At 43.3% G+C, this 13875-nt stretch overlaps 1 protein-coding gene across 5 annotated transcripts in view; it reads right to left on the bottom strand.

Moving 5' to 3' along the window:
• The window catches only part of DAG1 (dystroglycan 1), a 69889-nt gene that overhangs the window by 17463 nt on the left and 38551 nt on the right, over positions 1–13875 (bottom strand). For all 5 annotated transcript variants that reach the window (XM_060633633.3, XM_060633630.3, XM_060633629.3 and 2 more), the window contains one exon: positions 2671–3055. In XM_060633633.3, coding sequence (XP_060489616.2) covers positions 2671–2946 — 276 coding nt within the window. In that variant the 5' untranslated portion in view covers positions 2947–3055. The remainder of the gene's footprint in view (positions 1–2670; positions 3056–13875) is intronic.

Below are 13875 nucleotides of genomic sequence, written 5' to 3'. Positions count from 1 at the left end.
ACTTCAACTCAGGTCATGATCTCACAATTTGTGAGTTTGAGCCCCACATCGGGCTCTGTACTGACAGCTCAGAGCCTGAAGCCTGTTTTGGATTCTGTGTCTCCCTCTGTCTCTGCCCCTCCCCTGCTCATTCTCTCTCTCTCCCTCTCTCTCAAAAATGAATAAACATTAAACATTTTTTAATTAAAAATAAAGCCACATTCCCAAAGAATACATTTTTTTAAATCGCTTGTTTTTGTTTTGATTTTAGAGACAGAGAGAGTGCAAGCACAGGGGGTGGGAGGGAGGCGGGTAGAGAAAGACAGAGAGAGAGAACTTAAGCAGGATTCACGCTCAGCGCCGAGGCCAACATGGGCTTGATTCCACCATCCTGGGATCATGACCTTAGCAGAAATCAAGCATTGGATGCTCAACTAACTGAGCCCCCGCCCAGGTGCCCCTACAACACACATTTATAGATCATTGTTATAATAAGAAAAAAAACCTCAACTTTTTTTTTTTTTCAATGTTTGTTTATTTTTGAGAGACAGAGAGAGTGTGTGAGCAGGGAAGGGGCAGAGAGAAAGGGAGACATAGAATTCAAAGCAGGCTCCAGGCTCTAAGCTGTCAGCACAGAGCCTGATGCGGAGCTCAAACCCATGAACCGTGAGATCATGACCTCGACCAAAGTCAGATGCCCAAACGAATGAGCCACCCAGGCACCCCTCAACTCTTTTTACATAAAGATTTATCAATCTTGTTTTACATACAGGGAAATGGAAGCTCCAGAGATGAAGTCAGGCTTTCTGATCTGATTTCCCACCCCACACAGCTCTGATGGTAGAAGAATCACACATTTTCATCTGTTCTTCCACAGGCTAATCAGCTACTAAATGGTCTGCTTTCTACAAATAAATGTGCTCAGATAAAATCCTGTTTTCCCAGTAAAATCTCTTTACTCCCCTGATGAATAAGCCTGTTAAATGTCTCTCTGCCAGATACAGCAAATACCCAGCTCACTATATTGATTCAAGGCACCTCTTGTCAAAACTAATGCATGTCAAACATTCTAATGGCCACTGAACAAGGGCAACCACTGCAGGGTTTGGATATTCAAAAGCTCAAACTTGAAGTTGGGCAAGGACTGTACTTCCAAAACTGCCACTCTTCTTTTTCTAATGGTCAAACTAGCTTGTGGCTTCCAGAGGCATTACAAAGATTACATGGAAATCTTCTGCAAATTAGAAAGAGCTCTGTGCAAGTAAGCTAGGATCTTCAGAAATATGACCACCTTTGAGATCACAAGGCCCACCCTGGGAACAAGCCATGAGCTAAAGAGAAGGGGGCCAACAGGGAAAAGGAAAGGAGCACAAAGAAGGTGCAGGTAAGGAGTGAGTCTGCCCAGATTCAAGGGAAAGGGGCACAGACTCACCTCTCAATGGAAAGAGTGGCCATAGCATTTGTGACCATGTCTAATCTAGATGCCTGGGGCTTATGGGTCAGAGAGGGGAAAGAGGATAAGGACCCACCAAAGGCTGTGTGTGCTTTGACCAATGAGTACAATGGAAGTGTTGCTATGCAAGTTACCAAGCCAGCTTCCACTTCCTGTTTCTTGGAATACCCAATCTTGGAACCCAGTTATTGTGCTGTAAGGAAATCCAAGCAGCCCATGAAAAGGTCTACATGGAGAGGAACCTAGGACCCTAACCAACAGCCCCAGCTAAGCTCCCTGTCAACAGGCAGCACCAACTTGCCAGCCATTAATAAACCATCTTAGGAGGCACTGGGTGGCTCAGTCAGTTAAGTGACTTCAGCTCAGGTCATGATCTCGTGGTTTGTGAGTTTGAGCCCTGCATCGGGCTCTCTTGCTGTCAACACAGAGCCCTCTTTGGATCCTCTGTCTCCCTCTCTCTGCCCCTCCCCAGCTCTTGCACACACACTCTCTCTCAAAAATAAATAAGCATTAAAAAAAAAACAAAAAAACCCAACATCTTGGAAATGGATCCTCCAGTTCCAGATGAGCCATTCTAGCTAGTGCCATGTGAAGCAGAAATGAGGTTCCCAGATGAGTTCTGAATCCTGGAATTCCTGGCCACAAAATTGTGAGCAAAACAAACTGGTTGAGCGTCCAACTCTTGCTTTCGGCTCAGGTCATGATCCCAGGGTCATGGGATTGAGTCCCACACCAGGCTCCTGACTGAACGTGGAGCCTGCTTAAGATTCTCTCTCTTCTTCTCCCTCTGCCCCTCCCCAGCACATGTGCTCGCTCTCTCTCAAATAAAAATAAAAACTTTAAAAAGAAAATAGGTTCAAATCATTTAACAGTTATTTCTTGGGTTTAATCCCATGGTTAGTGACAGGAGACCTCTGCCTACACACAAAGCTCTTCCATCAAATCCTAACCTGATGACCAAGAATCTTCCAAACCACAGATGCAAAGGCTTTTTAATGGTAACACCTTCAAAATGAGAGCAAGAATAAAAGTTTAGGATGCTATTCTAGGATATCTGGGAACCCTCTTATAAACATCAGTGGTTGTCCCTCTCTTAAGGTAACTGCACAGGTCCTAGAAGAACTGAGCTCAGAGTTGCTGGAGCTTAGAATGGAAAACTAAAACTAAAAAAACAAAAAACAACTAAAATGCAGATGAGAATTCTCCCTCATTTACGTAAGTTTTATATCCAATCTCACCTTGATGAGTTCTCCATTGGAAGCAATTAAATCCATTGGAATGGTCACTCGAAATGAGCGCCCAACGACAGCCGTGCCATCAGGAATGCCCACCACTGTGGGAACAGCCTCGTGAAGGTCTGAAAGCACTGAGTGCATGGACGCCTCAAGCTGGTTCTCCCAGTCCCTGCTGGCCTCCGAAGGCCAATGGGACTGAGCCACGGCCACAGTGAGCAGAAGAAGAAAGGTCCTCCCCCAGAGGGGGAGCAGCAGCGAGAGGCCCGAAGACATCCTCATCCGAGCCTGAGATTGCTCAAGCCAACAGTTTCACTAAGAAAGGAGGCAAGTGATGTGGTCCCAGAGCTGGGTCCTCACCGCCCTCTGCACACCGGCTCCATCCCAGGGCCTGAAAGAGAAGAAGAGTAGACTCAGACTTTAGCAAACCCCATGGTTTCAAAGTTGTACACAGGCAGTTACTACCCTTTAAGTGTTCTTGCCAAAAATATCTACCCTGACTTGGATCAAGTCTCACCCTGTGCTGCCCAGTTCAAAGGCATCAGCAACATGTGGCCACTGAGCACTAGAAATGTGGCTGGCCCAGTAAAATACATACTGGGTTTTTAAAAGTTAGCATAGCAGCACCTGGGTGGCTCAATTGGTTGAGTGTCTGACTCTCGATTTCAGCTCAGGTAATAATCTCCCAGTATTGTGAGTTCGAGCCCCATGTCGTGATAGCACGGAGCCTGCTTGGGATTCTCTCTCTCCCTCTCTGCCCCTCCCCCGCTGTGTGTGTGCGCGCTCTCTCAAAATAAGTAAACTTTAAAAAATAAAGAAAATAATGAATATTAATAAATGATAAATAATAAAGAAATGTGGAAAATGAAACACATTACTGAAATAAATCCCATCTTCTTTTGTTTATTTGAGAGAGACAGGGAGTGTGCACATGCACATGTGCGAGCAGGGAAGGGGAGAGAGAAAATGGAGAGAGAGAATCCCAAGTGGGCTCCATGCTGTCAGTGCAAAGCCCCACGCAGGGCTCGATCTCACAAACCATGAGATTAAGACCTGAGTCGATACCCAGAGTGGGACGCTTAACCAACTGAGCCACCCAGGCATCCCCCAATTGCATCTTCTTATTTAAACATATTTTTTTCGGGGCACCTGGGTGGCTCAGTCGGGTAAGTGTCCAACTTCGGCTCAGGTCATGATCTCGCGGTTCACGAGTTCAAGCTCCACATCGGGCTCTGTGCTGACAGCTCAGAGCCTGGAGCCTGCTTCAGATTCTGTGTCTCCCTCTCTCTCTGACCCTCCCCCCCGTTCATGCTCTGTCTCTCTCTGTCTCAAAAATAAATAAACATTAAAAAAAATTTTTTTAATAAACATTTTTTTCATGTGGCTACCAGAACATATTAAATCACGTGTGTGGTTCACATCGTGTATACTGCTGTTGGGCAATGCTGCTCTAGACCTAACTCCCTGTTTACAGCAAACACAGGAGTCATGAAGACACAATCAGACAAGTCTAGAATGTGGACCTTCTACAAGATAACTGGCCTGGTCTGTCCAAATGCTGATACCCCTAAACACAAGGGGGCTGTTCTAGATTTAGGAACAGAAACCAGATGTAGAGTGTGCATCTTGACTGGATCTGAATTTACTTAAAACAAAAAAAATTTTTTTAACCCCAAAAAACAGAAAACACACAAGCCCAGCTTCAAAAGGAGCAATTGGGAATTGCGTTGCTGGGCTGGAGACTGGATTTATTGTTAATGTTCTTAGGTGAGACAATGGTGGGGTGGTTCTATAAGAGACTGTCCTCAATTTTGAAGGATTTACGGCTGAAGTATCAAAAATCTCTGCAATTTACTTTGAAATGTTTCAAGGGAAAAAAAATGCTGTGTGTGTATGTGGAGATCAAACAATGTGGCAAATGTAACAATTATTACATCTTAAAACAATGCTTTTGAAGAGACTAAAAAAACCAAAAACCAAAAAAACAAGAATTTGCACAGACAAGTTCAGCAACTGCCCACTCCTCACACCCCAAACACTAATCATAGGATTTGTTTATCAAAAACGTATTTGCAAACTCCGTGCCCCTAAACAAAACTTATTTGGCCTCTTGCCCCCCACCCCCAAAAGAGAAATTAGAACCCTGCACATTGTCCCTCAAACCGCTCACCCACTTCAGTGCAGACAGCTCAGAACATTTGCTCCAAGGCTGACAGCCACATAGATGCACTGTGGGACTTGCTGGGTGTCCTCAAGGTGACCACAGTCATAACAAGCAATTTCCCATTCTAGAAAAAAATTAAGCCCTGCCCTGAGCCAAGCGGCCCAGGGGCTACATAATGTTTTCTGACCAGGATAATACAAAGTAAATAGTATTACTTTAAAAAAAAAAAAAAAAAAAAAAAAGCCACTGAAATGGGCAGTGTGTACTGTGAAGTCAATCAAATCCAAACCAATTCCAACAGTTTGGGTTTTTTGTGTTTTGTTTGTGTTGTTACTGATTTTGCCATTCCCATTCTTACTTTGTTTTTGAACTAAAATTCATGAGACAGCCAAAATCCAAGTAAAACAATTTTGAAGGCTGGGAGTCCTAACCTACCAAACAAAGACTTATCATAAAGCTACTGTATTTAAAGCAGTATTATAGCGGCAGAGTAGAAGTGGACTCTGAAACTAGAGGGAAAGCCCAAAATCAGCTTGCAAAGGAGCTGTTCAAATGACCAGTGGTCATTTATGTAGAAAACCAAATACAGTTAGGTCCTCTCTCCCTTCTCCATCGTAAATAAGATAAATCCCAGGTGGATTACATACACAAATGTAAAAAAGGAGAACTTTAAAAATTTTACAATATAGTGAAATAAATGTCAGGATAAAGAATGATTACATTTAACAAGACATTAAAAAACAAAGCATAAAAGAAAAAAACTGTACTACCACTTCTAAGAATTATGAGATAGATGTATTTTTTCCCCTCATTTCCCACTAAACACAACAAAAAATCCTAGACAGTATATATAAAATAAACATCAGACTCTAAAAAGTTAAGAGAAGAAGGCAGACCAATGAGGGACCCCAGGACTCAAGGAAAGACACAGTGGTGAGTTCCCTGGGTTTTCTTTTTGCCTCATATATCCCAGAATTGAAGCTGAAGAGGCTGGCAACCTAGAAATGCCAACAGATGACACAAAAAACAGTCCCAACAAAAGTCTGCTCTCTTTAGCCAAAGGAGCAGGAAGGGAGTAGCCTAGCAAGACAGAAAACATTTAGACAATAAAGGCTCTATTCTGGCCAAACACCACAGAAAAAAACTGTGGCCCCACTCCCACCCGTGCCAGTAAAGGCCAAGTGGAGAGCCTAAGACTTCCACCCTCATGATGCTGTAATAAGGCTCCCTAATATCCCCACTGGGGCAGTGTCAGAGCAGGCCAAGTAAGGAGCTGGGACTTTCATCCCCACTGGCCAGTTAACAATGCACCACCCCTCCTACTTCTCTAGTCCCTAGGTTTCAATGGAAACAAACCAAGATTTCTATGCCCATCCAAGCAATATAACAGGAGTGTCTCCCCCTACCTGCAGGGATGGTGCCAGAACTTTCACCAGTGCTCAGTGGTAAAGAGGCCTAAGGAACTAGAATTCCCACCCCCACCCAACAGTTAAAAAGGACTTTACCAGTCCTCAGGTGTCGAAAAAGGCTGAGTGGGGCAAACAAACAAAAAGCAGACTCTTAAATATAGAGAACTGACAGTTGCCAGAGGGGAAGTAAGTGGAGGAATGAGGAAAATAGATAAAGGTGATTAAGAGGTAAAAACTTCCAGTTATAAAATAAATAAGCCATGGAGATAAAAAGTACAGCATAGGGAATATAGTCAATAATACTGTAATAATGTATGGTGACTACACTTATTGTGGTGAGCACTGAGGAAGGTATACAATTGTTGAATCACTATATTGTATGCCTGAAACTAACAGAACACTGTATGTTAGTTAATTATACTTCAGTTAAAAAAAAAAAAAAAAAGGTGATTGGGTGGCTCAGTCGGTTAAGCGTCCCGACTTCCGCTCAGGTCATGATTTCACAGTTCATGAGTTCGAGCCCCACGACTTCCGCTCAGGTCATGATCTCACAGCTCGTGAGTTTGAGCCCCACGTCGGGCTCCATGCTGACAGCTCAGAGCCTGGAGCCTGCTTCAGATTCTGTGTCTCCCTCTCTCTCTGCCCCTCCCCTGCTCACATCTTTCTCAAAAATAAATAAAAAGTTAAAAAAAAAAAAAGGTGAGTAAGGAACCTGGACTTCTACCTCTACTTTCCAGTAATGAGGCAGTACACCTCCCTTACCCTCCCCTGTCAGCAGCAGAGTAGAAGTGGACTGAGGAACTAGAGGGAAAGCCCAAAATCAGCTTGCAAAGGAGCTGTTCAAAGGCACCCAGACCAGTGGTCATTCACGTAGAAAACCAAATACAATTAGGGTCCTCTCTCCCTTCTCCATCATAAATAAGATAAATCCTAGAGTATCCGAAAAAGCCAGGTCATGGGGTGTCTAGGTGGCTCAGTCAGTTAAGCATCCACCTCTTGATTTTGGCTCAGGTCATGATCCCAGGATCATGGGATTGAGCCCCAATCAGGCTCCACACGTAGAGTGGAGCCTGCTTAAGATTCTCTCTCTACCTCTGCCCCTCACCCCACTTGTGCTCTCTCTCTCTCTGAAAAAAAAAATAGAAAAAAACAACAACGACAAAAGGCCAGGCAAAACAGAACTAGAGTTGCAGAACAAAATACAAAATTGTGGGGTTCCTTACTCAGGTAATGGAACTGACTCAGGTAATGATCTCATAGTTTGTGGGACCAAGTCCCAGGTCGGACTCTGCGCTGGCAGTGTGGAGCCTGCTTGGAATTCTCTCTCTCCCTCTTTGTCCTTCCTCTGTGTGTGAGCGCACGCGCGCACACGCGCGCGCGCGCACACACACACACACACACACACACACACACACACACCCTGCCTCTCTCAAAAATGAATAAACATTGGGGCGCCTGGGTGGCTCAGTCAGTTAAGCGTCCAACTTCGGCTCAGGTCACGATCTTGCGGTCCATGAGTTCGAGCCCCGCGTCGGGCTCTGGGCTGATGGCTCGGAGCCTGGAGCCTGCTTCCGAATCTGTGTCTCCCTCTCTCTCTGCCCCTCCCCCGTTCATGCTCTGTCTCTCTCTGTCTCAAAAATAAATAAACGTTAAAAAAAATGTTTTTTAAATAAATAAATAAGCATTAAAAAAAAAAAAGGAGGGAGCCTGAGTAGCTCAGTCGGTTAAGTGTCTGACTTTGGCTCAGGTCATGATCTCACAATTTGTGAATTACAGCCCCGCATCAGGCTCTGTGCTGACAGCTCAGAGCCTGGAGCCCGCTCCAGATTCTGTGTCTCCCTCTCTCTCTGCCCCTCCGCCACTTGCACTCTGTCTCTTGCGCTGTCTCAAAAATAAATAAACATTAAAAAAAATTAAAAAAAAAAAAAAAAGAATCTTGACCTAGGGAGATTACCCAGGTGGACCTTTTTTTTTTTTTTTTTAATTTACTTTCTTTTGAGAGTGAGAGTGCGACCAGGGGAGGGGCAGACAGAGAAGGGAAGAGAGGATCCAAATGGGGCTCTGCACTGACAACAGCAAGCCCAATGTGGGGCTCAAACTCACAAACTGAGATCAGGACCTGACCCAATGTGGGACGTTCAACCAACTGAGCCACCCAGGCACCCGCCCAGGTGGACCTTAAATCCAACCACAATTGTCATTATAAGAGAGAGGCAGAGCAAGACTATACACACCACAGAGGGAGAAGGAGATGTGAAAATTGAGGAAGAGAAGATTGGAGTGATGTGGCCACAAGCCAAGGAATACCAGCAGCTACCAGAAAATAGAATAGACAAGGAATAAACTCATCTCCAGAGTCCACAGACAGAGCACAGCCCTTGCCAACTCCTTGATTTTGGACTTCTGGTCTCCAGAGTTGTGAGAAAATAAATGTATATTACCTAAGCCACTAAGGTTGTGGTAATTGTTTACAGTAGCCCTAGGAAACTAATTTAAGGTTTAATGAAATCCCTATCAAAATTCTAGAAAGAAATTTTGTAGACATAGACAAGACTATTCTCAAATTTATATGGAGAGGCAAAGGAGCTATACAGCCAAAAATAATTTTGAAAAAGAAGAAAAAAGAAGAATTATTCTACCTAATATCAAAACTTAGCTAGTTACAAAAATCAAGACTGTTATTAGTGGAGGGACTAACATAAATCAATGGAACAGAATTGAGAACCCAGAAATAGATTATTTATTTATTTATTTATTTATTTATTTATTTTAGATTGAGAGAGAGAGAGAGAGAGAATATCCCAAGCAGACTCCATGCTCAGCACAGAACCCGATGTGGGGCTCAATCCCACGACCCTGGGATCATGACCTGAGTTGAAATCAAGAGTTGGATGCTCAACTGAGCCACCCAGGTGCCCCTCAACTGATTTTTGACAAAGATACAAAAGCAATTCAATGGGGGAAAACAGCTTTTTCAACCAATAGCACAATCCAGATGTCTGTCCTTCAATGGATGAATGGTTAAACAAGCTATGGCATATCCATATCATGGAATACTGAAGAACAATAAAAAAGGAATGAGCTATTGATTGATACACTCAACAACTTGGATGAATCTCAAGGGAATACATACTATATTTTTATACATACATTACATATACATATTATATACATTATATTTTTATCATATTCTTTTTTTCCCCACCACGACCCCTATAATGTTCTTGAAGTGACAAAATTATAGAAATGGAGAACAGATTAGTGATTGCAGGGGTTTAAGAGGTGCTCAGGGCATGAAGGAAATAGGTATAGCTATAAAAGGGCCAAGTGAGGGATCCTGTGGTAATGAACACGTTCTGTATTCTGATGTATTAATGTCAGTATCCTGGTTGTAATGTTGTACTATAGTTTTGCAAGAGGTTACCATGGGAGGAAGCTGGGTAAAAGCATACATAGGATCTCTGTATTATTTAACAACTGCCATGTAAATCCACAATTATCTCAAAAACTTTTTTTAATCTTAAAAAAAAAAAGATAAATTAGAATTTGAATTTTAGGGGTGCCTGGGTGGGTCAGTCAGTAATGTGTCTGACTCTTGGTTTCAGCTCAGGTCATGATTTCATGGTTCGTGAGTTCGAACCCCACATCAGGCTGGGCCTGGGATTCTCTTTCTCTCTCTCTCTGCCCCTCCCCTCTCTTTCTCTCTCAATAAATAAGTAAACTTAAAAAAAAAATTTTAAAGAAAGAACCAAAAGTTAGAACATTAAAAAAAAAAAAAAAAGAATTTGAATTTTAAATTTCTATACAGTAAAGGACATCATAAAGAAAGTTAGAAGGACCAACCCCAGCCTGGGAGAGAGCTTTTCCAATGCATATGATGGCTAAAGGATCTCCATCAAAATACATCAAGTGCCCTAAAACAATAAAAATTGGCTGAAGGCAAAAAGAAGTAAACTCACAGAAAAAACCTAAATAGCAGTCAACATACAAAAAGATGGTTCAACCTCACTAATAATCAGGGGGGAAAAAAATTAAAGCAACATGAAAAACCATTCCATGCCAATGCGAATGGGTGAAAATGTTCAAATGCTGTATCATGGAGGGGATGAAACAGAGAACACACCACACAGCTGGGCCCTTCCACTCCTAGACACACACCCTGAGGAATATACAAGCAGAGATACATGTATGCACACATACAGACAGAGACAGAGTGAACACTGAAATGCTAGAAACAATGCCAACGTCCATCAACTGAGAAAGCATCAACAGGCACTTCACGCCATGGGAACTCAGTAGGACAATTAAAATGAACTAAAATTTAAGAAACAAAATTGATAAACCTCAAAAAGTGTTTAGCAGAAAATGCCCATTGCATAAAGATGTAAATACTATTTATGCAAAATGTTTATATATAGTTTATACATTCATATGTTTGTAATAAATAAAATCAAGCACATGATCTTCAGGGCCAAGTTCAGAATCATGGTCACTCTAGAAAGAGAGGGCTAAGGGAAAAGGAGGGATTTACAAGGGTCTCCAAATTGATAACTGCTTTCCTTCCTAAAACAGGACCTTACAAAAAATACAACAAAGGGACACATGGGTGGCTCAGTCAGTCAAGCACCCGACTTCGGCTCAGGTCATGATCATGATCAGTTCATGAATTTGAGCGAGCCTGCTTTGGATCCTCAGTCTCTCTCTCTGCCCCTCCCCCACTTGCACACATTCTCTCTCCCTCAAAAATAAACATTAAAAAAAATACAATAGAACATTAAGGTATAAAAAAAAAAGCTCAGTGGCAGATATACTCAGGTTATGTGTAATGTTGATCTACGTTCTCTGCTAAGGACTTGTAAACATGTGAAGGTAAAGGTCTTGGCTCTTACCATCATTTCAAACTAATAAAAATTCTAAAACAGTAGAGCAGCACTACAAGAGAGCAGCAAACAACAGAGCAAACAATAGAGCAGCACTCCTGCTCCATTTCATCTCTCTGTGTCTTCTTCACCACCTTCTCAGGACTGAAAAGCCCTGTCCTCCCTCATTCATGTGTCTGGCATATTCTGAACAGCATCCAGATTGCAGCCCCTGTGGCTACTGCCCTGTCCCAACCTCATCACTGTCCACCTCTACCTCCCGGTGTACATGTCACTCAGGTTTACATATTCCTAGTTTCTAAGACAGCACTTGTTTCCTCAAGGCTCAGAAAAACACATAGAGCTGCTCTGCAAAGGTATGAAAAAGGATTTGAAATTCACCTACCTTAGAAAATTAATGAAGATGTTTTATCATTTGGCATGATCCCACACTCTCATCAGTGCTAGATAAATAACAGATATAACACTGTCCTCCTTCCTGTTTCCACTACCTTGTTCTATCCCAAGGCCACAGGTGACTAGGCAGCTCTCATGGGATTTCAGACCCATTCCTCAATAGGGACTTCTCCTCCCAGCCACCACTAGATGGCTGGTCACTTTTGCCCATTACAGACTTACCAACAGTGTTAAGTGCCACACTTCTTCAAGGGAACACCAAATGACCAGGGACTTAGAAGCTGGGGCCCTGTAGGCATCGATCCAAAAACCACTTAACTCCCAGTGACTGCTGCAGAGTCCTCTACCAGGAAAGGCAAAGAAGGAACCACTCTTGACTCCTCGATACCCAAGTTCACCGTACTCTGGGTAGAGGTCTTCTACTCAGATCCCTATCAAGTGCTCCAAGTTAAAGGTTTGTCTTTGAACTCTTTTCTGTGTTTTTGTGTCTCCCAGTTTCTTAACAGTCTGTGCCTTCATACCCCTTTTATAGCTTAGTTTATCACTTAACTTTTAAAAATGTCTGTCTTTTGTTTCATACTATTTTATTTTTTAATGTGTTTATTTATTTTTGAGAGAAAGAGACAGAGTGTGAGTGGGGAAGGGGCAGACAGAGAGGGAGACACAGAATCCGAAGCAGGCTCCAGACTCTGAGCTGTCATCACAGAGCCCGACACGGGGCTCGATCCCACAGGCTGAGAGATCATGACCTGAGCTGAAGTCAGATGCCCAACCGACTAAGCCATCCAGGAGTCCCTGTTTTGTACTATTTTAAATTGTAATTTTGGAGTTTATTGTTGCATACTGCTTCTCTTAATGGCCTTTCCTTTATTACACATTTTAATTCTTATTGAGTAAATGGCTCAGCTTGACCAACACCCTACAAGACTGTAAGATGTGGAGGGGCAGGGACACATTTGTCACAGTCACTCACCCATGCTAATCACACATAGCTCCAGATACACACCTAATGAATGAATGGGGAGGCTACAAGAATGTTTTTTTTAGCTTCTTCCTATCTCTTTACTCTTTAATTTACTTATTTGTCTACTTCTTAGATCCAGTTGATCTTTTACTTTCCTAATCGGATTCTCCCTTTAAAAATTCTCAGCTTATTTGAAAACAGCAACAGAACGAGACACACCCTGTCCTACCCGGAACATAAGCTCAGTCTGCTATCTGCGGACACATGATGATGTGAAGTATCTGTTTCATGGGTATGACTAAGTGCCTCTGCATTTAGCAAGCAGACGATGTCCAGGGCACAACTCCAAAGGCTGTATGTTGGTTTTCCATGCTCTAGGGAGAAAAGATCTTTTTCAAACTTGGCAAAAAGCAGCCTTGTGTCTTTCTGATGCTGGATTCCTATAAGCAAGGGTCACATCTCCCCGTGCTAGGAACTTGGCAGGCTGCATTCAAACACCCAAACTAGGACATCCCACTGGAAGGCCTTTACATAGTCTCTTACTCACACACTTGGTCATTCAGAGATGGAGGCACTCCAGAGAGCCTCCTCTTCATTTTTTTCAGGGAACAAGGCCCAAAGAGAGGTAACATTCAACCATGGTCACTCACACAGAGACTGTGGCCAAAATATGGAGAAGGTGCTCTCTGGAACCAGAGAAAGACTACAAGCAGAATCACCCAGTCTTCCTGACACAGCCACTCATTTTATTACTGCTTACATGCACTCACATTATATCCTCTAGAACACAGGAAGTGCTCAGGGAAGCCCAAGAATATGTATGTCTCAGCTGAACTCACAACCTTCTGGCTAACAGAAGCTGCCCAAGATCTCCTACCAAAAAATGGGTAGTGGGTATGGGTAACTCATTCCTCTGTACCAGTACCCAGTGCAGTGTCTGCCACTGAGTCTGAGCTCAGTGCTGCCCTTGACCCCAGTGAAATACAACTCTGTGAAGAGGGACCTTCCCAGAGCTTAGTGAAGCCCCTGCTCTCTGAACACATGCTCAACAGTCATAACATACAGTGTGAAAAATGGGCATAGCTGCCAGGCAGTTCCATCCCTTAGTCCCAGACAATTCACCCTAGGGAGCAGAAAAACCTTAAAAGTGTTATAACCTGCAAAGCCTGGACACAGCATAGCCCTTTGGCACACTGCTATCCCAGAGCAGCCAATGAGTCTGCCCTCTCCCTCTTCTCTTGGCAAAGGCCTATCCTCCTGCCCACTAGCACCAGGGAAGAGAGCCCCATGGTACCCTAGGTACCTATCACACCCCTCCTTGGGCCAGGTGAACATTCAGCACCAAACAGCACCACAGAGCTTGTTATGGGGTAGATGAAGAATATCTGAGCAGGGGAC

This window comes from Panthera onca, chromosome A2 (genome assembly GCF_046562875.1).
Source record: "Panthera onca isolate mPanOnc1 chromosome A2, mPanOnc1 haplotype 2, whole genome shotgun sequence".
Lineage (NCBI taxonomy): Eukaryota > Metazoa > Chordata > Mammalia > Carnivora > Felidae > Panthera > Panthera onca.
Note: the sequence above shows the minus strand (reverse complement) of the source record. Positions and strands in the feature narration are given on the sequence as shown.